General features: G+C 41.9%; 1 protein-coding gene across 1 annotated transcript in view; it reads left to right on the top strand.

Moving 5' to 3' along the window:
• The window catches only part of GALC (galactosylceramidase), a 43,388-nt gene extending 32,489 nt beyond the window's left edge, over nt 1-10,899 (top strand). Inside the window, exons 14-17 of the mRNA XM_006086977.3 lie at nt 1,607-1,787; nt 4,925-5,088; nt 6,259-6,335; nt 10,157-10,899. Coding sequence (XP_006087039.1) covers nt 1,607-1,787; nt 4,925-5,088; nt 6,259-6,335; nt 10,157-10,303 — 569 coding nt within the window. The 3' untranslated portion in view covers nt 10,304-10,899. The remainder of the gene's footprint in view (nt 1-1,606; nt 1,788-4,924; nt 5,089-6,258; nt 6,336-10,156) is intronic.
• Nucleotides 10,900-24,827: the final 13,928 nt, after the last annotated feature.

Here is a 24,827-nt window from a genome sequence, read left to right as displayed (position 1 = left end):
CCTTTGTGTAGAGTTTAAGGCACATTCACATCTGTCCTCCCATAGTGTTAGTGGACTGAGTGCTTGTGGGCAGTTGCTCTATCCTTGGGTAATCCAACTCATTGTCCACCCTCTAGTGTGCCTGTGGGTTTTATGTGTGTGCCCTCCTGGTTTTCTGGGAAGATCTGTCCTGATGCTGTTAGAAAAGCTTTTAATGATAGGAAATTTAGGAAATCTTGCAAATGTAGGAAAACTGCTGGTAATTTAGTCGTTGTATTCCTAGATCCCTCAGCAATCGACAAGACTTGGTGACTGGTAGGTGTGGGTGCATAGCATCATGGACCTCACAAGCAGGGTCAGGTTTTCTGCTCCTGGGATCCACAGCTGGAGGGGAGAAGGAGGGAGGGAGACTGGCTTTGGGAGAGAGACCCAGCCTCCTGTTGCTGCGGGGCTGCTGGTGAGATTCCCAGACTCCTACACCCCTGCCCAGTGGTCTCTGCCAGGGTCTCAGCTCCTTCCCCAGGAACCGATCCCTGGTTGACTAGAGTACGAGGCCGTTTGCACTGTGACTGAGTCCTCTCAATCTTTAGGATGAACCAGGCAACAGTGACCCTCCCTCCACAGCGGAGCATGGTGCTGTTTTCTTGCTAGTCCCTGAAATGGCCTCCATTATCTTAGCGTCCGGCGTAGTCCTCTGTCTGCAGCAGTGACCCTCCTTGTGTTCGGTCAGGAGGGGTCAGCGTGGGACATGGCCTGTGGGCACCCCGACCATTTATTCTGTGACCTGCAGATGGAAGGCAATCCTCACCCTTCCAATCTAAAATACACTAAAACGGAAATTAAACACCAGAGGCCAGGGTTCGAAACTACTTTATAGGGTTTTTAATATCTCAAATGATGTGGCGAATGTGAAAACACTTGGAAAATCATGAAGTGAGAAATTGCTGTAAGATATTATGACTAAAATTGCTCATCTAGCGCCTTCATCATGGTAAGACTATAATTTAATAAAACTAAGAAGAGATTGATAGCTTAGGCTCAACACTGATTTTTTTGTTCCATTTTAGAAAGAGAAGAAAATTTGTGAGTTCTAAATCCTGTGTTTGGTATCATGAGCCTTTTCTAATGTTCTCTCAGCTGATGACTGTGAGCAGTGACTAGAACCTTGTCTGACAGATATAAATAACACAACTGTCTCTCGTTGAGTCCTGGCCAGGGCTGGCTTATGTCTGCACTTTGTATACATTTTTTCATGGATTTATTCTCTGTCCTCCTCCCACTTCGAAATGAGGAAACTGGGAGACAGGGAAGTGGAGCACCTTGCCCAGGGCCAGACTAGAACTTGAACCCAGGTCTGCCTTCCTCCAGAATTCATGGTCTTTTCCCTTCAGCAGATGCACAGGTTAAATATGTAATGTCTGTATATCACACTGATCATATTGACATTAATAATGACAGCGTAAAATCAATATCTCATTAGTAACCTAAACCCTAAACTCTGGTTGTAAGTTTCGTTTCCTCGTTTAGAACTTTGCAGCAGTGTTTTAAAATGTACCATAAAATCTCCGAGAGAAAATGTTCAGTGAGGATTTGATATTAAACAGAGAATTTATTGTATTCTGAACAGAATACCCGTTTTTTAGTGAAGCCCCGAATTTTGCTGACCAGACGGGCGTGTTTGAATACTTCATGAATACGGAAGACCCGGGAGAGCACCGCTTCACGCTGCGCCAAGTTCTCAATCAGCGACCCATTACGTGGGCTGCGGATGCGTCCAGCACCATCAGCATTATCGGGGATTACAAGTGGTACGTGATGCTGGGTTCTTGACGTAGATCTGACTGCAGTAACCTTGTCGTGCTGTTGGGTACATTCTGAAACAAAGGCTTTTCCACGTCCTCCTGTCCAGGCACCTAATAGGTGTGATAGTTATTGACTATTAGGGTGACCACAAAGTAGCAAGTTGTTTTGCTGTGTCAGTTTCCTTCCCTCAAATTTTCCCAGTTTCGTAGTAATTATTCCAGCAACAGAAGATTTTAATATAAAAATTGAGGACTTTTGGATCAATAGTAATTTAGCATTTATTTACAGTCTATAATTTGAGTAGCTTTTTTGGGTTTGTTTTTTGATCTAGTGGTGCCACCTGCTGGATTTATACTAGAATTACACTGTGCTAGCCTGTGACTGTAGATGGCAATCGTGAAAATTAGCTTTTAGTTGGATAGGGAATTCAACTCTTCTTTTTAGGCATCTGGTAAAGAGACAAATTGTATTTGTTTTTCACTTAAAATATAATGACCAAATCAGAACTCCTTTTCCCCGTTAAGTCAGTTATGGAATTCCAATGTACTGGTTATTATACCTGTTTTTGGTGTGTGTTTTTTCTATCTTTCTTTTTAGCTGGTATAATTCCACTAAACCATTCCAGGTTTAGTGATACTAGCTATTAATACCAAGCCACCAAACAGCCTATCTGTAGTTTAGAAATTGGACAGGGTGGGGAATATAGTTCTGAAAAGAACGTTGAATTGTTTATCTGTGGAATGCTGCAGAAAACCTTACCCTTCTGTATTGCCTATTTTCTGTTAAAAATCACAATTCTAGCCCCAAGCTCTGATACACCTTGAGAAGCTGTCAGCTATCCATAGTTTTTAGGACCCTTACAGAGGAAATTCTAAACACTGGTGTGAGTTCCCCACAACCACCTTATGGCAGAGGTCTCATCCTCCCAGCTTATAGATTGGGAAACTGAGGCTTCCAGGCAAGATTTGCCCATGATCCCACCCTAGTAAATTGCAGAACCAGTGTTAGAGGCCAGCTCTCTCTGGTTCTGTAGCCCATGCTCTTTGGACCACACCTCACAGCCTCATTTTAATCATCGTCTTCTTCCTCAGAGTAGGAAGGGGAACATTAGTGAGCTTTCTCTATAGTTCTCTTTTTGTGAACCAGCTCTCCATGTGTGCACAGGGCTGCCGGTTCTTAGATCTGTGTTTGCAGTAGAACTTCCTCTCTGTCATGCTTACACGTACATAAGTACCAGCACAGTACTTTAGGTAGACTTCCCCTGAGCGACTTAAGATTTTTCATTTGTTAGTAAGCTTTGTTTGGGATCTGAAGACAATCACAAAGTTACCTTTGCCCTGGCTGGAGTGGCTCAGTTGGTTGGGCATCGTCCTGAGCACTGAAAGGTTGCCTGTTGGATTCCTGGTCAGGGCACATGCGTGGTTGTGACCTCGATCCCTGTTGGGGGTGTGCAGGAGACAGCCAATCCATGTTTTACCCTCTCCCTCTCCTTTCCTCTCTCTAAAAATTAATTTAGAAAAATATTTAGAAACACACACAAAAGAACCTCCCAAAGTTACCTTTTGCTGCACACATCCAAACTCTACATCCCTTTGGTCAAATTTGCTTAATATGTGGGCTGGGTTTTGTTCTCTCAGCACCACTGAGAGACTATGGCTATGGAAGAGTACTCCACACTGTTACTCTACTTCATTCATTATCTGTAAAATGTAAGTTCTGATGCAGGAATCTCTTATTCTGGAATGGGATGGGACGTAAAAGAAAGGAAAATGTTCACTCTTCTCTCACTCTAAATCAAGTAATTTATGATGCGGACAGTATCTGTAGCACATTCGAACTCTAAGGAACCAGAAGAGAGGTAGGGATATATTGATTACTATGGGAGGACATACCTGAGAGACTGGCTTTACTTACTTAGCATTTGATTTTCCCCTAAAGTAGCCCAGCTCTGATTAGAGGATTAAATGTGAGTTCCCTTATTGTTGTATACCTGTTGTAGGTGCTTTTTTTTTTAATATTTTCATTTACATAGTAAAATTCCACTGTGCAAATTTTACTGATAAAAAACTCCGAGAAATGTAAAAGCCACGTAATTCTAGATCCAGTTTACCCCATTTCCAAAATACTTGGGGGCATTCTTAATTTTTATTTTAGGTAGATTGCTTGCTTTATTACTTGGCTACGGTCAGGCTTGCTTTCTTGTTTGCAGTTATATTTCGAGTGCGAGGTGAATTTTTTTCAGAGATCATGTTATCTTGAGGTGGCTCGGTCGCTGCTTAAGGTATCTAGTAGCATTTATAACAGGAAGCCTGGAGGAGAGTCAAGTCCTAGCCCTGCCGGCTCGTGGTTGGCTGAATCTACTGTCCATTAGTCATCTCAGAGCCAGAGCTTTACTGCCTCTGTATAAGCAGAGATGCTCTGTGGGAGAAAAGGGTTCCCAAGCTGGAATCCCCGGACCGGCAGCATCTGCATCACCTGGGAATCTGTTAGACAGCAGGTTCAAGGGGCTCGCCCTCCACCTGCTCAGGTTAACAGGCCCTCCTGCTGGTCTCTCTGCTGCTCAGGTTGAAAACCCCAGCTGTACAGTCCACATAGAGTTGGCTCTGTCTTTGCAGAGAAATAACTTTAGAGCTTTTGTCTGGAGTTTTTAGGTCTTCTTAGTGTTAAATGTAAAACTTATCCCTCAAGTCATTGATGTTTTCCCAGAAGCTCCTGCCATTGCTCTCGCTGCTTATCTTTGCTGATGGAAATGTAATAAACCTTTTAGTTCAGAATTATTGGGAGATTGCCTTTTACGAATTCCTAGAAAAATGTCTTCTTTTAATGTTATTTATTCTTAGGATGGATGAGACGCTGTTATAGAGAGAAGAAATATAGTCTTAAGAAACTTAAAAACAGTAAATATTATTTTCCAGTAATTCATTAAAAGAGGCAATGAAATGCGTTGACTTTAGTCTTGTAAAACTTAAAGCCATCATCAGTGAAGACTCTCGAAGCCCATTCTTGCTACAAGCACAGATGTAGCAGATCCCGTACTCACCTCCATTAGAGGTTTGGAAGCACGGGGCTGTGCACTGACGCATCATCCTGCTATGCTCGGCAGGGCATAATGGAAAGCCTAACCAGCCGTTTCATTCTCCAGGTCCAACATGACCATCACGTGTGATGTTTACATAGAGACCCCTGGGAAGGGAGGTGTGTTCATTGCCGGAAGAGTGAATAAAGGTGGCATCTTGATTAGAAGCGCCAGAGGGATTTTCTTCTGGATTTTCGCAAATGGCACCTACAGAGTGACAGGTGATCTGGGTAAGTGTCATATTCTATAGGATGAGAGAGAGATAACTTGTGCAAAGCTTTCTCGTATATTACAGAGTTGAGCTGGCAGTAAGGGTGGGATTTGTGTAGATGGGGTGAGGGTAGAAGAGTGCTCAGGAAACATGTAAGTAGAAGCAAGGAGGTGGCCACTGTGAGGAGAGGGATTGATATGCTTAAAATAGAGTAATCCTATTTCCTAATTTAGTTAATACATTGAAAATGGTGTGACTTTTCTCATTCATCTTAGCAGCCCTTGTTTTGTGTAGAATAGTGTTTTATCCAGAATAGGTGCTTAGACCAGGTTCCAGTTGAACTCCATCCAGTTCCCTTTGGTTTTGGATACACACTGCTCTGTTGAAATTAGACCTTGTGGTGGTGGCTCTGCTTGGTTCTTAGTTTCCTGCTTTTCCTCTTGCATTAATAAAAAATTCTATAGTTTGCCGCTCTCCGCCTCTTCCTAAGGGCTCCATAGTAAAATGAAAATGAAACAGGAAGTGGGTAATAAGGACATGAGAGTAGAAGTTGCATAATCATAGTGTGACTGATCTAGAAGGTACCTCACATTTTCCACTCCAGGAGCCAGAGAGGTTAATTGATTTGCCCCAGGTCTCAAAATGAGTTAGCGGCAGAATAGGAATTAAGAATTTAAATCTGTGTCTTTAGTCCCCACTGCTCTGTGTTTTAAACTACCCCCTCGGTCTCATCCTGGGTTTTTTCTCAGGCACTCAAACATGATCACAGCCCAAATTAACTCATTATTTTCTCTCTCTGATTCTCAGTGAATGCTGTTACTATGAATCAGTTACACCAGCTAGAAATCTTATGGTAGTCTTTTAATCCTCCTCCTGTCCTTCATATTTAGTCCAATCAGGTAGATGTGTACCCCGGAACTATAGAAGCTATTGTGTTATACGATAGTTGGTTTGTGAGTTTATTTCTCTGGTTCTCTGGTGATTTCGCAGATAGTATATGGTCCAGAGTAGGATCTCAATATGTGCTTGTTGAATGCATGCTCAAATGAAAGATGTTTTGTTTTAAATCATTTGTAGATCTGGAAATGTAGATGTTTATTAAGGTCGACTCTACTACATACAAAAGCCACCTGAGAGCCCCCACTGAGTTCTGTGATTCTGTGATTTAGATAACCTTTTTGTGTTGCAGCTGGATGGCTCATATATGCTGTAGGGCAAGCTGAGGTTACGGCACAAGAATGGTATACACTCACTTTAACTATTAAGGTAAGTATTGCTGATCAGCATGCCTGGAGGTAAGATGTTCTTCTCTTGTCCCTTTCTAGCATTTTCTGTGAATAGATGGGGAGGTGGTGGTGGTGATAAGTAGTAGAAATAGGCAGAAAGTATGGCATGATACCAGCAAACCACCACTCCCTGGAATAGTAGTATGTGTCAGGGTAAACCCACAGGAGAGCCATCAGCTGTTGACTTTATTACCCAATAATTCAACTTGTTTTTTCAATTTTGCTTGAAGATTATCATTAGAGCTTATAGGTTTAAGCAAAGTCCCATAACTTTATTTTTGATGGTTGAATATAATTTGTTTTTTTACTGTAAGCACAATGTTTTCAAAGTTGGTTTCCATGAATATATTTGTCAGAGAAGATACCAGGTTCATTGCAGTACCATGGGCCTCTAAGAATATTTGTCAGACTCACTGGTTGATCATGAGTTGTTGATTGACATGGTTCTAAGGGATGCTCTATGGAGAAATTCTTCTGTATAAACATGCTTCTCTATACCAAGATAGACCTGGCATAACTTTGTTCAGGTTATAATAGAGATTTAAATGGAATTCAGAGAAATTTTTGAACTTGTTCTCTTCCCTTACCCAATCACCAAAATGACAATACTAAATTTTCAGGTAGTACCAATATGTATGGACCATCATAGTTTACTTAACTATACATACTTGATGGGCATAATTTTGTTCCCAGTTCTTTCCTTGTACAGGGAACTGAGGCAGTGAAGGATGCCTTTTTGCAGATAGAGGGGAGAGATCTTTTATGTGCCTCTTGGGGTACACATGTTCTATTATTTGTTTAGGCAGATATTTAGAGGTGGAATTGCATTTTAAATTTTAACAGATACTACCCTGTTGCTAGTCAAACTGTATCAATTCTATAGCATTTATAATAATATTTGATATTATCAAGTTTTAAAGATTTTTTTCAAACTGATAGATATGATTTATATTTTCTTGATAATTAGGTTGTACATTTTATATTTATTGTCCATTTTATATTTATATAACTTTTCTCTGAAGTTACCCATCGAATTCTTTCCTGATTTTCTTACTGTGTTGTTTTTTTCTGATGGACCTATATGAGTTTATTATGTACTAGTATTCTGGATAGTCTGTTATATGTGTTACAGATATTTTCTCCTGTTTTCTTGTTCTCATGATTTGTATTTTAATTTTGCTTATGGTATGTTTCATGAATAGAAATTTAAAATTTTGGTATTGTCAAATATTTCACATTTTCTTCATTTGTTTTATATTTTGTTTAAGAAAGCGTCCCTTTTCTTTAAATTAGGAGCTTTTCTCCCTGCCCCCAAACTAAATAAAGTTTGGGATGCGTTTTATGTTTAAGTCTTTAATCCATTTGGCATTTATTTGTGAATTATAAGATGAAGAGCCCGATATAATCTTTTTAAGCAAATTGATAGTTATCATCATTTATTATATAGACTGTCCTTTTGCCCATGATTTGAAGGCCACATTTTTTGATGTAATAAGTCATCACGTGCGCATAGCTTGTTTCTGAACATTTCTCTGTTCTTTATATTGCTCTGCTTGTCTATTATCCTATACTAGAGGCCCAGTGCATGAAATTTGTGTATGGGTAGGGTCCCTAGGCCTGGCTAGCAATCAGGGCTTCTCAGGTTGCCCGCCTCCCCTGCTCCTCCTTCCCTCACCACCCACACACCACCACCATGTGTCTCCCTCTTCCCATCCACCCCCCGCCTCCCAGCCTCCCGCCTCCTCTTTCCCTCCCTCCCTCAGCACCCCACCGTCACTGCCGCTGCTCGCCCACCCCACAAGGATCAGCGCATGTCATAACGAGCAATTGAACTTCCATTCTCCCGGTTGAACTCTCAAGGAAACACTTTGCATATTAGCCTTTTATATATATAGATAATAAAAGGCTAATATGCAAATCAACCGAACAGTGGAATGACCGGTCGCTATGATACACACTGACCACCAGGGGGCAGGCACTTAATGCAGGAGCTGCACTCCGGTGGTCAGTGTGTACTCACAGGGGGAGTGTCACTCAGCCAGAAGCCAGGCTCACGGCTGGCAAGTGCAGCGGCGGTGGCGGGAGCTTCTCCCACCTCTGCAGCAGTCGGACATCCCTCAAGGGCTCCTGGACTGTGAGAGGGTGCAGGCCAGGCTGAGGTACCCGCCCCTCTCCTGAGTGCACGAATCTTATGCACCAGGCCTCTCGTTTTATTTATAAAAACAGGTGGCTAGCCTGTGGGCCATAGTTGGTTGACTCTTGTTCTTAAGGCAGTGAACTTGTAGATAAATCAATAAATAAATTATGAATAACAATATGGAATAATGAGATAAAGTAGCTTACCAGATTGGATTTTCTCGATAGAGAGGTCAGGCAAGACCTTTTGGAGTGGGCAATGTTTGATCTGAGGGTGCCACTGGGACTGGCCTTGTGTGAGGAGCAGCTCGGCCAGGTTGGCCAATGCCTGGGGAGTGGGGGTTGGGGGGTGGCGAGGAGATGAGGTACTGTTAGACAGGTGTTGTGCTTAATATGATTTGTGTATGTGAGTCCCTTGGGTCTGTGTTAATATTCACCATTCCATAAGTGGCAGGAGTTGTTTAATGAGCACGTCTAGAGCTGAGGTGGCTGTGCAAGTGTGTAGAAACAGGGATGCATGTGGAAAGCTAGGATTCAATTCCTAGCTCTGCTGGTAAATCTTGACTTTGGTTTTTAATCTTCAGTCTGAGTGTCTCCATCTGTAAAATGAAAGAGCTAAATTGAAGTCTATTGCATTATAGACTTAAAAACAGTTTTAATTTTAGTTCTTGGCCTCATGCTTTGGATCTTTAGCTCTTCATCCTTTGAAATTAGCTAGTTTGAAATGTTTAGCTATAATTGCACGCTGTGAATATATGCTCATAAATGTACTATAATAATGATAATAAGCGCCGGCTAGCATTTACTCACTGTGTGCCAGGCCCTTAACTAAGTAGGAATGGCAGCCACATGAAGAGGATGTTACTTTATCTTCCTCTATCAGTGACCACTAAGTCATTTTTTAAAAAAAATATATTTTATTGACTTTTTACAGAGAGGAAGGGAGAGGGATAGAGAGTTAGAAACATCGATGAACCGATCAGCTGCCTCCTGCACACCCCCTACTGGGGATGTGCCCGCAACCAAGGTACATGCCCTTGACCGGAATCGAACCCGGGTCCCTTCAGTCTGCAGGCCGACGCTCTATCCACTGAGCCAAACAGGTTAGGGCCACTAAGTCATTTCTATGCTACTTCCCTTCTTACTGCCCCTGGCAATCATCACTGATGGTGACTAGTTTTCTAACTAAGGTTGGGCTCTTCATATGACTTTGAAGTTATATTCTGTACACTGGGACAGAAAGGACTTACATATATGGACATTTTGGTTCCATTACTCATGTATGCCCACGACCCATGCACATACAACCACTTGTAAAAAACAAATGTTTTTTCTTTTATTTCAGTGGGCTCTTGTCTAACATTTTATAATAATTTTATGAAAAGTTTCACATATTTGTGGGTTTTACATTTTGGAAGAGTCCAAGGAAGTATGTGATATTCCTTGTGCCTTGGAAACTATTACATAGGTAGATAAGAATTTCCTCAGAGAATATTGTTCCTGTATTTCAAACTTTTGTTCCAACCCGTGGAATTGTTTTCCTGCAGGAAGTCTTAAGAGAGGAGGGTGTTTGCTCTGCTAAGTGGGTGGGCCACAGGTTATTAAGAAATGGACTCCGGACAATCATTTTCATATGTCTTCAAGGGTCGCCTTTCTTGCCCCCAGGGTCATCTCTCGGCCGGCATGTTGAATGGCAAGCTTCTGTGGTCAGAGGTCCCAGTGAATTTCCCCAAGAATGGCTGGGCTGCGATTGGAACTCACTCCTTTGATTTTGCACAGTTTGACAACTTTCACGTGGATGCCACACCCTAATATTCACAGAGCACCGTAGAACACTCTTTGGATTTTTTTTTCTTTCTTTTTGGTTTGGTTCAGAGCCAGTTTTTTTTTTTTTAATGGATTGATATATAAGCCTTTGGAGGCTAAAAATAATGAAGAGTAAATGAAGAAGAAATATGTTTTTATTTGATCATGTGGAAGATTTTTTTTTTTTTTTAGAACTAGTTCCAAGGGGAAGAACAGGTGAATCTTTAACATCACCTGGTGTGTATCCTACTCTTCGGATGGTACATTGGTTCACCCCTAGGAGCACTTCGGGTGGTCCAGACCTTGACACTTGGTGTTAATGCTGAGACCGCCCTCGTCATCTTATTTGGAAGTGATCATGCAGGTGATAATAACTTGATTATCACAGAAATGTATTTATTAATGCCGATGTGTGTCTAAGTGAGCTGATGTCTTTGTCTTAAACTAAAGAACTCTTGAAATGCTGCTTTTTGAAGACCACTTCAATGTGTTATTCTAAAAAGTACTTTTTATTTTCCTTTTTTATGATGATGGTTTTAAATTATAGATATGATGAATGGAATGATTTGAAAATTCTCATTAATAAACTACCTCTAAAGCCATTTCTGCAGTAATAAATAATAGTAGGTTAATTGGGTTATCTGCATTTCAAAAAATTCTTTCAGATCCACTTTCAGTCATATAACCTTATAACTCTCTGTTATAACATTTTTCCAGATGGCTGGAAGGAGGAAGAAAATACCCTATAGCCAATGCTGTAAGTGGGTCTAAAGATGAAATTGAAGCAAAGTTTCTTATCTCATATCATGTGCTTTTCCTGGTCTGTCTTCTCATGTGTCACTGGGAAGAGATTAAAAGAGTCAATGAATGAATTTTTTTTTCTATCTGCTTGTATGCAGAAGGGGGACACTTAGCTAGTTGCTAATTCATAGAAATGGATCTAATTTTTTGTGTGGTTAGATGCATTTATGTCACTAAACTACCAATGCATTTATATTTAAGTATGGGTGAGCATATTTGTCATGCAGTATAGTTTATATTTAAGAATTAGTGTACGTCCTAGAAACAACTTAGTCATTCATGTGGATAAAGTAAATTCTGGAATTCTTTTGAAAGTTTAAAGCTTCAATGAACTGATTTTTCAATTTTGAAATTTATAATCATTTCATATAGGCTAAACTGACATGAAATTTTGTATTACTATTAAACTCAAGAAACAAAATATTAGAATAAATCAGATTATAGAGAAAAAATTTAAATTTAAACCATGTCTAAGTGATTTCCAGTTCAGTCCCTACATATTTTTTTAAAAATTAACTTTACTAAAGTATAACTTACACACAATAAAATGTTCTTAATTTTAAGTATACAGTTCAGTGAGTCTTGATTAAAAGATACATTCATGTAACCAACACCCCAAACAAAATATCAAACATTTCCATCACTCCAGAAAGCTCTCTTGTACACCTGTGCAGTATTTCCTCTCACTCCCCATCTCGGGAACTCATTCATCTGACTTCTGCCACTACTGATAAATTTACTTTGTTCCTAAACACACTAGAAGTGGCACCAGATGCTATGTACTATTTTGTGAATGGTTTATTTCATTCAGCATAATGCTTTTGAGATTTGATTATGTTGCTGTGTATATCAGTGGTTTGCTCCTTATTTGAAAGAGAATCAATCCCATTGTATGGCTAGACCACAGATTGTCCTCCCAGTTTTTGGTATTACAAATGAAGCTGTTATGAACATTTGTGGACAAGTCTTCGTGTGGACTTGTGTTTTCATTTCTTCTGGGTAAATACGAAGGAGTGAAAATGCTGGATCTTTTGGAAAGTGTACTTTTAACTTGATAACAAACTGGCAAGTTGTTTTCCAAAATGATGGTATGATTTCACACTGCCAGTAGCAGTGTTTGAGAGGTTCTACATTCTTGTCAGTGCTTCATATTGTTGTTCTTTATAATTTTAACCCTCTCTTGTGGGTATGTAGTAGGTACATTAGATGTTGAGCATCTTTTTAAGGGCTTATTTGACATTCATATATTTTATTTTGTGAAATCTCAATTCAAATCTTTTGCTCATTTAAAAAAATTTCGTTGTATGTCTTATCTCTATATATATAAAAGCCTAATATGCAAATTGTCCCTGCGGGAGTTTGACCGGGAGACCTATCGCTTGCTATGATGTGCACTGACCACCAGGGGGCGACGCAGAATGAAGTAAGGCCCCTGCCGGCAGCTGGCAGCCAGGGAAGGGAGGCCCCAGAGCCGGAAGGCCCTGATCGCTGGCCAGGTCTAGGGACCCTCTCTGTGCACGATTTTGTGCACTGGGCCTCTAGTTGAGTCATAAGAGCTCTTTATATATTCTAGATCAGTGGTTCTCAACCTTCCTAATGCTGCGACCCTTTATTACAGTTCCTCATGTTGTGGTGACCCCCAACCATAAAATTATTTTTGTTGCTACTTCATAACTGTAATTTTGCTACTGTTATGAATCATAATGTAAATATCTGATATGCAGGATGTATTTTCATTGTTACAAATTGAACATAATTAAAGCATAGTGATTAATCACAAAAACAATATGTAATTATATATGTGTTTTCTGATGGTCTTAGGCGACCCCTGTGAAAGGGTCGTTTGACCCCCAAAGGGGTCGCGACCCACAGGTTGAGAACCGCTGCTCTAGATGAAAAACAGTCTGTAAATTGCCAGGGTTACTTCACACACTGACTTTGTCCGTTCCGGATGCTGTATCACAGTAACCACATCCTGGGCATCTTATAACCAGCAGGGACTCCTCACTGTGTCCTCACCTGGTGGAAGGTGCTAGGGAGCTCTCTGGAGCCTCTTTTATAAAAGCACGAATCCCATTCATGAGGGCCCCACCCGTCCACGGGTCCCACATCCTAACACATCACATTGAGCATTAGGATTTCCTCATGAGAATCTGGAGGGACACAGACATTCAGGCTGCAGCACACACTGAAAAGTAACACCTGGAGGGGCTCCCCGGCAAAGGTATTGCACTTGAGTCCTCGTGTCTGGGTTGAATGCCCACTCTGCTGCTCATCTGTCTGACTTTGGCTAAATCCCTTGAGCCCTCTGCACTGAAGCTGCTGCCTCTGTAAAGCCAAGTAGCCAGGCTGGTCACCGAGGTACCTCGTAGCTCTCACTGTGAAATTCCGTGACTTGTCAATCCGTGTTTCTTTATTTAATTCAAATCTTGCTTAGGTGAAGAGGTAACTGCTTTCTAAGTCAATGTGGTTTGCTCCCCGCCCTTGTTTCTCATACTGAACATGATCATACGATGCCTTGTACATTTTAACTCTAGCGAAATATGGCTTCATCAAGTGAAATCACTTTGCAAGTGGTATTTTACTTCATCTTAATAACACAGACACACCTAGATTCTATTCTTCCATTATATGTGACCTGCTTAATAAGGACTGTCTATCACACAGCACTGCTAGTAATATTTAAAGTATCATGGTGTCAAAACATTGCGATAAACTAGACTAGAATCAGGAGGTAGGATTTAGAAACCAGTGTTCTAGTATTTGCTCAGAGGTGGATTCTTCCTAACATTTTCCTTTTGTCTTGTTAATATTTTACTTCCACTTGAAAGAAAGCCCCCCTTGTATGTCAGAAGTATTATAATTTCATTATATTCTGAACATATTTTTTTTTCTTCATTAAAGCTCATGAATAAGTTGAAGCTGTCCTAAAATGCGTTCTCCTCCTTTTCTTTTAGCTCCTTCTCCTCTTCCCCTCCTCTCCCTCCATCTCATCTTTCTCCGTCTCCTTCTCCTCATTGCTCCCCCCTCTCCTACTCTTTCCCTCCTTCTTTTCCAACTCTTCTTCCGTCCTCCTCCCCTCCTTCCTTCTCCAATAAAATTGAACTTGATGTTCCATGGAATTGGTAATTATTACTCAACTAAGAAAAATGCAAATACTTTGAGGGATGATGGGGGACTGTTGAGCAAGACATTTGAAGTGATTTTGTTCCAACAGGATATTTATAGCTTTTACATTCATGGGGAGAGGGAAACATTATAGAATTAAGTGATTTGAAGATTACACTGAAAAGACAGTTTACTGCTTTCTGCATCTGTTCAACAGATTGCACTGATTAATGTTTTTCAATTGTGTTGTATGTATTTGACACAATGTGGGGAGTGTTTTTAAGCCCATATGGAATATTTTATATGCAAGGGGTACCGTGTGCTTTGGGGAGTACCTGGACTTTGGATCTGTGATTTTCGCTGCAATGGATTTACTGCTATGTTTGGTAACAAACAGACTAGCAGCCACTCAACTGGATGGCCCTGATAGACACAGGCAGAGGATGCGATTTCCTGTAAGTACATGGTACTAGAACTTTCCTGTGTTGATGGATGGCTCTGCAGTGTGAGGGACACAATGGTATCCTCCCCAGGTGGGCCTGCACAGTTTCTGGCCCTGGAGGCTCACAGGGTTCCTCAGTTGCTCATGATGCTGTGTGAATATAGGGTCAGGCTGTGTACACGTGGGTGGATTCGGGGTGTCTCTACCCTCTTGCCTTGTTCCAATTGCTGTGGAGACTAGATGTGTACTTGGCTCAACCCTAGGTGCAACGGGTAACAATCCCAAACAATTTGAGAATATTTTGCAGGGCTGGGTGAGTTGAAGTTCAGTTTCTCAACCGAAGGCAAACACACACCTCCAGAGCTCTCTTCCCACACATCCTCTATGACCGATTCACACAGACTCTGGTTATTTTTGCAAGTGATTAAGGTTTGCACATAAAACTAAGACACTGTGATGAATAGTTTTATGTGTTAGCGTGACTAGGCCATTAAACATTATTCTAGACGTTTCCGTGAAGGTTATTTGTTTGTTTGTTTGTTTTAAGAGTTAACATTTAAATCAGTAGACTGAGTAAAGCAGATTACCCTCCATAATGTGGGTGGGTTTCATCCAATCAGTTAAATGACTTTAAAAAACACCCACCCCAAACCCCAATACCGACTTTCCTGGGAGAAGCGGGAGTCTGCCAGCGGGTTGCCTTTGGACTTAAACGGCCACTCTTACCTGGGTCTCCAGCAGCCGGCCTGCCCTACAGATTTGAACTTGCTAAGCCTCCACAATTGTGCGAGCCAATTCCTTGAAATAAATCTCTCTCTGTGTGTATATATCCTGGTGGTCCTGTTTCTCTGGAGAACCCTGCCTAATACAGATGCCTTATCCGAGTGAAAGTAGATAAACTCTTCTGTTTGGAGTATTGCATTACATTTTCCAATAAAAATGTAACTTATAGCACGGGGATTTTGAGCTGTTTTTCAGAGAGCATAGAAGAGTGCATGGGAAATCTTCAATGACCATAAACATTTGTGAGTGACTGTTGAGTGAAAAACTCACAATTAGTCTAACTGGGATGACTTTCCCCCTAGTAGTGTAAATGATATAGGGACCATTAATTTAATCCTCTAAAGGGAGTGCACATGGCTTGCTGGGTCATGGTGATGCTTAAGTCAAAAGTTTGTTTAAACAACTGACTTTTGAAAATCCCTCTTTTCATGGTTCAGTAGCATTTTACTTCCCACATAGTCCATTTTTTAAAAATTGCTGTTCACGAGGGGGAAAAGGGCCTGACCCTTTTTTCCCATTTAAGAAGATATGCTAGAAAGACCAACGTGTGTGTCATTAACTGGAATTTAGTAAAACTCTGGCCAGAGTCACCGGAGAAGCTGGGAGCTACAGTCTTTTAGCTGGGCTCCCGGACACTTCAAATACAACTGGGGTTGAGTTATTAAGGGCGAAGGGGTCTGTGCATGTGGGAGCCAGTGACCTGCACTAACGTCTCCATCTGTGGAAAGGCATTTTGCTTAGTTCCTGTCAGTACTGCTCTATTCAAGCTGGGAGACCTGATCCACATGGCTTTTTAGGGGAAAAAGACTGAACATGACTGTAACATGTCAGAGCCAGAGGGGCCTTAGACTTTGTCTGGCAGAGGAAGAGACTGAAACCCTCAGAAGCGAGGTGACTTCGGTAGACGTTAAACACACCGGGAAGGCTTCTTGGGAGCAGGGAGCCAGCATCTCAGCCTGTGGACACACTCCCCCCCCCACTTCCGCCCAATCTTTGCCATTCCAAGTTTCATGGGAGTCAGAGAGTTACCCAGTCCTTCAGTGCTGCGTTGTTTCTGTAACTGCAGATCCCTGCCATTTGGGAATCAGCGAGCCCAAACGCTTGCTGTGCCACTCACACTGTTTCTTCTTAGCAGCGAAAAAGCCATTCCCATTCCTAGCATCTTGAAATCATAGCCTGCCTCTATGGGGAATTAGTTTGTCAGCTCCATGGAAGCCGGGATCAAGGCTGATGACGCCCCACTGTGTCTGTCGTGCCTCGCGTGGTCCTTGATGCATAATATGTAACACAACAGATCAGTAGCTGTGGGGCGAATGGATGTAGTGTTTACGAGGTGGCAGACACTGCGTTAAGCACTTTTCATGAGTTATCTCATTCCATCCTCATAACAACCCCATGAGGTAGGTAATATTTGAAACTGAACCTTGAAAATGTGCCCAAGGATGCAGACACAGTGAGTGTTGGCTCATGGATGGGTCTGTCTGACTCCATCCTGAATTACTAGGGAAGCTGGAGGTTTGGGGGTTGCTGTTGATTAGCATATGGAATGTATATAACTACCCTTAGGTCCAATATGGTGAGTTTTAAAGGGCTGACTAGCTGACATGTTATCCAGCACAACAGATAAGTTACTTAGCTTTACAAAAAATGGAAGAATAAAATAGGAAAAACTGACTGTTGGGTTGGCCAAAGATAACTGGGTATTGTGGAGAGTGGGATGAGGTTGAGTGGAGAGTAGTTATTCCATAAAGTTTCTACCCTATCTTTTTTTAAAAAAAATTTTTTTATTGATTTCAGAGAGGAAAGGAGAGGGAAAGAGATAGAAACATCCATGATGAGAAAGAATCATCGATTGTTGCCTCTTCCATGCTCCCCACTAGGGATCAAGCCCACAACCCCGGCATGTGCCCTGACTGGGAATCAAACCGTGATCTCCTGGTCCATAGGTTGGCGCTCAACCACTGAGCCACGCCAGCCAGGCGACCCTATCTTGTTTGAGATGACCAGAGATGTTCTTCTGAGCCACAAATGGTGTTATGGCATCGAGAGCATGAATGAGAGACATTGGAATCTTACTCCAGGATTTGTTTCCATGATGCTAAATCTTTTTCAGAGGAAGTAGTGAATTTGTGCAGGAGCGGAGGAGAGCACTGAGCTACAGGGACTGACTCTGGTTTCTATGCCTCAGGCGCTGCTCTTCCGCCTCCAGGGGAGAGAATTTTTGTATTTTTGTGTATATATTTTTTTGCCGGAGGCATTTCTAATGCCTGAAGCCTGTGTTTAGCGGTGAGGATGTGATCCTGTTTCTCATACTCTTACAGAGAGATCTGAGCCATTGTGTTGGAGACAGAACCCCTAAAGCTGACCTGTGGGACTGATCTGGGCTAGGGCTCAAGTCTTTGAGTGTTGGATGTGGGCTAGAGGTCATGTGGACACATTCCTTTAAAACTTTATTTATATCCCTCCATATTTCTAGAGCCTCGTTCTCAGCTGTGGATGCTCATTAGAATCATCTGAGGAGACCTACATGCTGATGCCCAGGTTCTACCCTAAAGGATCTGCTTTATTTGGTTTGGAGAGCGGTCCAGCCATTGGCATTTAATTTAGAAGCATCTCAGGTGATTTGATGTGTAGTCAGGGTTGAGAGTCATTCTTGTAGCCTCACAAGGCTCCTTCCTGCCCCAGCAACCACTGATTTTCTTGGCTTTTCCTCCTTTCCTGTGACCTGGCTCATGTAGCATGGGGGGCTTGTGCTTGTATTGAATGGCATTTCTAGGGCTGTCATAGACTGTGCATTCCATTGGGGTAGGTGAGGGGAGAGAGCGGAAGGCTCATGAGAAGCAGAGTGAGGTGTATAGAGCAGTTACGGCGAACCTTTTGAGCTCGGCGTGTCAGCATTTTGAGAAACCCTAACTTAACTCTGGTGCCGTGTCACATATAGAAATTTTTTGATATTTGCAACCATAGTAAAACAAAGGCTTATATTTTTGATATTTATTTTATGTATTTAAATGCCATTTAACAAAGAAAAATCAACCAAAAAAATGAGTTCGCGTGTCACCTCTGACACGCGTGTCATAGGTTCACCATCACTGGTATAGAGCAATGGACTATTTTTATTTTTATTTAAAAATTCTGAATAAACCTAATGAGCAAAATAATAAACAGCAAACAAGTATGAACTAGAAAAGTGATATGGTTTTTTATAAGCAGTAAATCTGAGTGCAGATTATCTTCCCACAAATGGAAACATTAGGCAACATGCGTGCTTTTCTAAGAAAAAAGGCTTTAATAAAACTGACTCAAGAAGAACTAAAAAAAGGGAAAGAAAATGACCAGTTATCATTGAAGGAATTAAGCCATTTGTCATAAAATATCAGGCACAAACAGTTTCCAGTTGGGTAATTTTAAATTATTGAGGATCAGATGGTCCTTAGGCCACTTAAAAGTGTTCTAGAACAGAGGAAAAGAGGTAAAGCTTCTGAATTATCTTTATGAAGCAAGAACATTGGTATAAAATTATGGGTGAGGGTAGTATTTAAAAACAATGAGCTAAGCAATCTAATCTTTCCTAAAAACATTGACATGCAAGTCCTACATGAAGTATAAGCAAATAGCATCTAGCAATGCAGAAAAGGATAGCTCCATGGCCAAGTGAGGTCCATTTTACCAAATCAAAGAGGGATCAGTAGTGGAAGTCAGCTAAGGCAGTTCTCTATGTTGATGGGTAAAGGAGAGAGGGGCACATGGCAAAGGCATTTGATAAAAGTCAATATATGTCCTGGATAAGCAAAACAATAAAATAGTAATAGATTATATTAGGGAAATTTCCACCAGTTATTTTTATGATGCTTAATGGTGAAACACTAGAACCAGGTTTTTCAAGTTATAAATGGTCAGGATCCCCACAGCAAAACCACTATTATTTGAGAGATGGAACAAGAAGTTTAGAGCACCAACTGAACAGTGCTTCCTGTATTCTAGGTAAATCATTTAATCCTCCCAAAACTCCATAAAAGAGACACTGTTATTCCCATTTTACCTGTGAGAAAATAGAAACACAGGGAAGTGACTTGCCCAAAGTCGCACTGCTCGGGAGTGACAGAGCTGGGGTTAGTATCTGTGCCTCTCCTGCCCTTCTAGGAAGAAAATTCTTGCTAATGGGAGCCTTGAGTAGATGGGGATTGGGAGATAATTTTGTAAAGATGGTATTCCTTCTCTATGTATTAGTGAATTAAGTTATACTCCAGTTATAATTCTTACCTTGAAAAAAATTATTCTAAAGCTTCTCCAGAGGGCTAAATATTCAAGGATAGGCCAGGAAAACATCTGTAAGGAAGTATTAAGAGAAAGGACTTGAAATTGTAGCAAAGCAGGGAGCATGGTAATGGCCCAGTAATTAACTAGTGTAGGTCAAAGAATGGGGTCAGCAAACTAAGGCCAATTAAAGCCCTTCCCCTCCATTTACATATTGTCTTTGGTTACTTTTGTGGTACACCAGCAGAACTGGGCAGTTGCCACAGACACTGTATGGCCAGGAAAGCCAAAAATATTTCCTGTCTGTTTATAGAAAACCTTTGCCAACCCCTGGCATGGAATAAAGTCCACAATCAAGTGTCTGTAGTTGGCATTTAAAAATCAGTGGGACTACATGGTTATGGCAGTTGTCTTATTTCTCTCCTCACTTCCATACACACATACAAATTGCAAATCCTATATATTAAAAGCCTAATACACTAAGTGTCCAGTCATCTGGTCATCCATTCAACCAATCAAAGCATAATATGCTAATGATATGCTAAGGTCGCTCAACTGCTCGCTATGATGTGTGCTCCGACCGGTAGGTTAGCTTGCTGCTGGGGTCTGGCTAGTTGGGACTGAGTGAGACAGGCTGACATGCCCTGGAGCCCTACTGCAGTCCCTTTCTGGCTGGCCAATCTCCCGTGTCCCGCCCCAGCCCCAATGGTGCACCAGTGGGGTCCCTTGGCCTGGCCTGCACCCTCTTGCAATGTTGGACCCCTTGGGGGGATGTTGGAGAGCTGGTTTAGGCCTGATCCCGCAGGCCAGGCTGAGGAACCCCACTGATGATGAATTTGTGCACCAGGCTTCTAGTAGTAAATGATAATTGTATTGAAAGAAAAGGCAGCTTTTATCAATTTGCGCTGGAAGAAGTTTTACCAGGATGCTATAGACAAGGAAAAAGGAAGAGCTTTCAGATATGACGATAAACATTTTAAGTGGCAGGGGAACAGTGGAAACAATGTTGAAAGTCAAATGGCTAACTGGAAAAATATGTGTAAGAAGTGTTTTTCATGGTTCAGCATTTAGTACTCAGGGTTCAGTCGCAGATGACAGGACCACTCTGGCTCCTTAAATAGGAAGGAATTTAATACAAGGAATGAAACCCTTGGGAGGGTTGGAGGAGGAGATTCCCGAGCTGGTCTACCAGGGCACCTGCTGCTGGGGTTCACCTAGGAAGCTTCTGAGGAAGCTGCTTTCTCCTCTGCTGGTCATTGGGCCCCAGGGTCACGGCTGTGAGCCAAGAGCAGGAAGCTGCAGCCAGAACCATTGGCTCACGAGGCCCACTGAGCCCAGTGATCCCACAGGAGCCAATGTGAATGCCATAGGTGCCTTGGGGGCTGGCTCAGTTTCTCACTCAAATCCCTTCCAGCATGTCCCAGTGGTAGAATTACATCACATTTGAAATTTTAGCTGCAAGAGAGTCTGGCAAGTTTGGTTTTTAGCAACAGGAGGAGATTAGGGCAAATGTTGAAGGAACCAATCTACTGCTCACGATGATGTGCCCTGGAACATACATAAAGAGCTGTGAGATGCTAAACAGGAAAAAATAAGTGCCCTAATTTAAAAAACAGGCAATGGAGAAGACAGATCACTCAAAAGAAGAAAATCAAGAGGTCATTAAAAATAAAAATTTGTTCAACCTTCTTATAATGAAAAACTGCAACTGAAATCACCAGGGATAAACTTGATATTGTCAAGGAGGTGCGGGGAGGAGGCACCCTATGCCACTACAAAGTCAGAAAGCCTTGGTAAAGGACAGAGCAGAGTCCCTGACTCAGAGACCCTGCTGCTGGGAGTATCTGCTGAGAAAAGAGATGAGCTCATGAAGTTAACCAGAGGCATGTCCAAGCTCTTCATGGCAAAGTACTGCAAACCATCAAAATGCCCATCAAACAGGGACTGAGGAATAAATGATGATATATTTACACCACAAAATACCCCACCGCCTTTGAATAGGAGAGGCATTGCTCAGCGAGGGCATCGTGCACAGGCTGTGGAACTACAGTGCCTGAGTTTGAAACCTGATTCTACCACTTACTAGCAATGGGATCTTTGAATATAATTTGTTTTTCCATTTGTAGAATAGAAATAACAACAGCATCATAGGCATCATCCTGGGTTCTTATGAGAATTCCTGAGTTAATAGGATGCCTCCTTTTTAGCTCTCAGTGAATAGTCGATGTTATTATGTTGGTTGTTCAAGATCCATGACTGTGGAGTGACATCTCAAGTGATAAAAGAAGGTTTAAAAGATCAAGTACATTATGATCTGTTGTGTATAAAAAGCAGTGTACATGTGAGCGCACACACATAAATAGCAGAGGCACCAATGGAATTTTCCAGAGTGTGTTTAAGATATTAGAAGAGGTCATTAAAAATGAAAGTCTGTTCAACCTTATTATGTTTAAGCTCTTTGGGATTTCAGGTGATTTTACGTAATTGGCACTGTCTTATATTGTGTGTATGCATACAATGTGCCATGTAGCGTTTTTTAAAAGTTATTAAAAAACAAAAGGAGAGTGTAAACTCCCTTTTATGATTTTGACTAAAATAAGACACAACTCCCTGCTGGCAGAGAGGGCCCTACGGTCCCCGAGGAGAAGCTGGGAGTATGGGCCATGCTTGGAAAGACTCTGGACCACAGCAGGGAGTTGGGGTCTCCCAGCAGGAGTCAGGCACCAGCTCAGATCTCCATGGCAACCACATGAAAAGTTTTTTAAAAGGGAAGAAAGTGCCTCTCTTTATCATTAGGAGCATAAAAATGAGAAGCTTATCATTTTTATGTTTTTGACAGCATCCCTCTTTCCTCCATTCCCAAATTCCCAGAGCAAGAATTCCAGCCCTCTGACCGCAGCTTCAGACAACAAACGAACGATGTGGTGCATACTCTCTTTTCATAAACGGCAGATGTTTCCTGTTCTGATGACCTGCAGACTCTGGAGATGCTGTTTAATAAACACGCGGGAAATGAGGCATCTAAATGAGTGGTGTCCTCTTCAAAACGGAGCTAGCCAATTTCTGAGTCCTTTGGAAAGTGCTTGGGAGGCTGGAGGGGAGGGGAGCCCCCACATCTGCTGTTCCGATGTATGATGGCTAAGCTTCTGCCTGACCCTCGAATGACAGCTGTCCCTCTCATCCAGAGATATGTCTTCATTGTGGGAAAGTTACAATCATTAGAAGTCAGTTGTTTTGAGCCCCAAATCTGCCTTTCTAGAACTTCCACCCATTTATTCTGATTCTAGATCAGAATCAACTCTGAGAAAGTAGTAACTCTCACCATAACACACAGTCCTTCAAGTAGATAAAGGTCACTGTCATGGACTGTTTTAGGAAGTGGTATTGCTTTATCATCTACTAGAGGCCCGGTGCATGAAAATCATGCACTCAGGGCAGGGTCCCTCAGCCCAGCCTGCACCCTCTCGCAGCCCAGGAGCCCTTGTGGGATATCTGACTGATGGCTTAGGCCCGCTCCCCCATGGGGAGCGGGCCTAAGCCGTCAGTTTTGACATCCTTAGTGCTGCCGCAGAGGCGGGAGAGGCTCCCGCCACCCTGTGGGAGTGCACTGACCACAGGGGGCAGCTCCTGCATTGAGCATCTGCCCCCACCGTGTGTGTCATAGTGACCAGTCGTTCTGCTGTTCAGTCAATTTGCATATTAGCCTTTTATTATATAGGATGATAGGGTATTTCAGGAATTCTTGGGTACTAGGGGTATAAAGGTAGAGCAGACACACCTCTAACATTTTCGGGCAACTCCACTGCACATAGATCTTCCCCAGGAGTGACAGGTAGGGATCTGCCAAAAAATGTTTTCCTAACCTAAAATATATAGTTTTCCCTGAGAGTCACTTTAAGATTCCTCTCTTAGGAGGCAGAAGCCATTAGCAGCACACACACACAATTGGATCTATTCTCAGTAATGTATTTATTACAATTATAGTCTTTTTCAGGACAATACTCATTTGGATGTCATGATACCTTTGTTAGAAACCCAGTCACTTAACCTTGTTTATTATTAACAAATAGTGATTGAATATTAACAAAATGTTAGAGGTGTGTCTGATCTACCTTTATACCCCTAGTACCCAAGAATTTATATTCTTAGAGCAGGGCTCAGCATTTTTTTTTCTATAAATGGTCAGATAGTAAATATTTTAGGCTTTGTGGTGCATAGGTCTCTTGAACACTACTCAACCCTGCCACTTCCACACTAAATCAGCCATAGACAAGACAGAAATGAATGGACATGGCTGTCTCCAGTAGAACTTTATTTACAAAACAGATGGCTGGCCTGGGTGTTGTAGTTTGATGACTCCTGTTCTAGACAATAAAATAGAGATTTGAAATGGCAGGTTTGACTAAGTGCTAAGAATGAAAATAAGACAGGAGGCACAGCAGGGGACCAGTCATGTAGGAACGTAAGATGAGCGAGATTGGAAATCCTTGGATGGTTTGTATAGGGAAATGGCCTGGTCTGACTCCCAGCTCCAGGGGAGCACACTGGATGGAAACTTGGAGACTGGTTGGGAGGGTATTGTAATGGTCCAGACGTTAAGAATGGTGACTGGTACTAGGATAGCAGTGATGAGGGAAGAAGTGGTTGCATTCTAGGTAGATTTAGAAGGTCTAACCCAGCCGTGGGCAAACTACAGCCCGCGGGCTGGATCCGGCCCGTTTGAAATGAATAAAACTAAAAAAAAAAAAGACCATACCCTTTTATGTAATGATGTTTACTTTGAATTTATATTAGTTCACACAAACACTCCATCCATGCTTTTGTTCCGGCCCTCCGGTCCAGTTTAAGAACCCATTGTGGCCCTCGAGTCAAAAAGTTTGCCCACCCCTGGTCTAACCAGTAGGCTCTGGTGAGGGTCTGTATAAAAGTTCAAGGATGACTCTAAGATTTTAGTCTGAGCAGATGGAAGAATGACTTTCCCATCCACTGAAATGAATAAGAGAAGAGGAGCAGGTTTGGGGCAAAAGGCCAAATGTTCTGTTGGGATATGTTACGTTTGAGCTGCTTGTCAGATATCCAGGTAGTTATCGAACAGACATTGGGTATGAGTCTGAGATCGAGGGGAGATATCTGGTGTTA

The sequence above is a fragment of the Myotis lucifugus genome, unplaced genomic scaffold (genome assembly GCF_000147115.1).
Source record: "Myotis lucifugus unplaced genomic scaffold, Myoluc2.0 scaffold_34, whole genome shotgun sequence".
NCBI lineage: Eukaryota > Metazoa > Chordata > Mammalia > Chiroptera > Vespertilionidae > Myotis > Myotis lucifugus.
The sequence above is the reverse complement of the archived record's forward strand: the minus strand, read 5'-3'. Positions and strand labels throughout refer to the sequence as shown.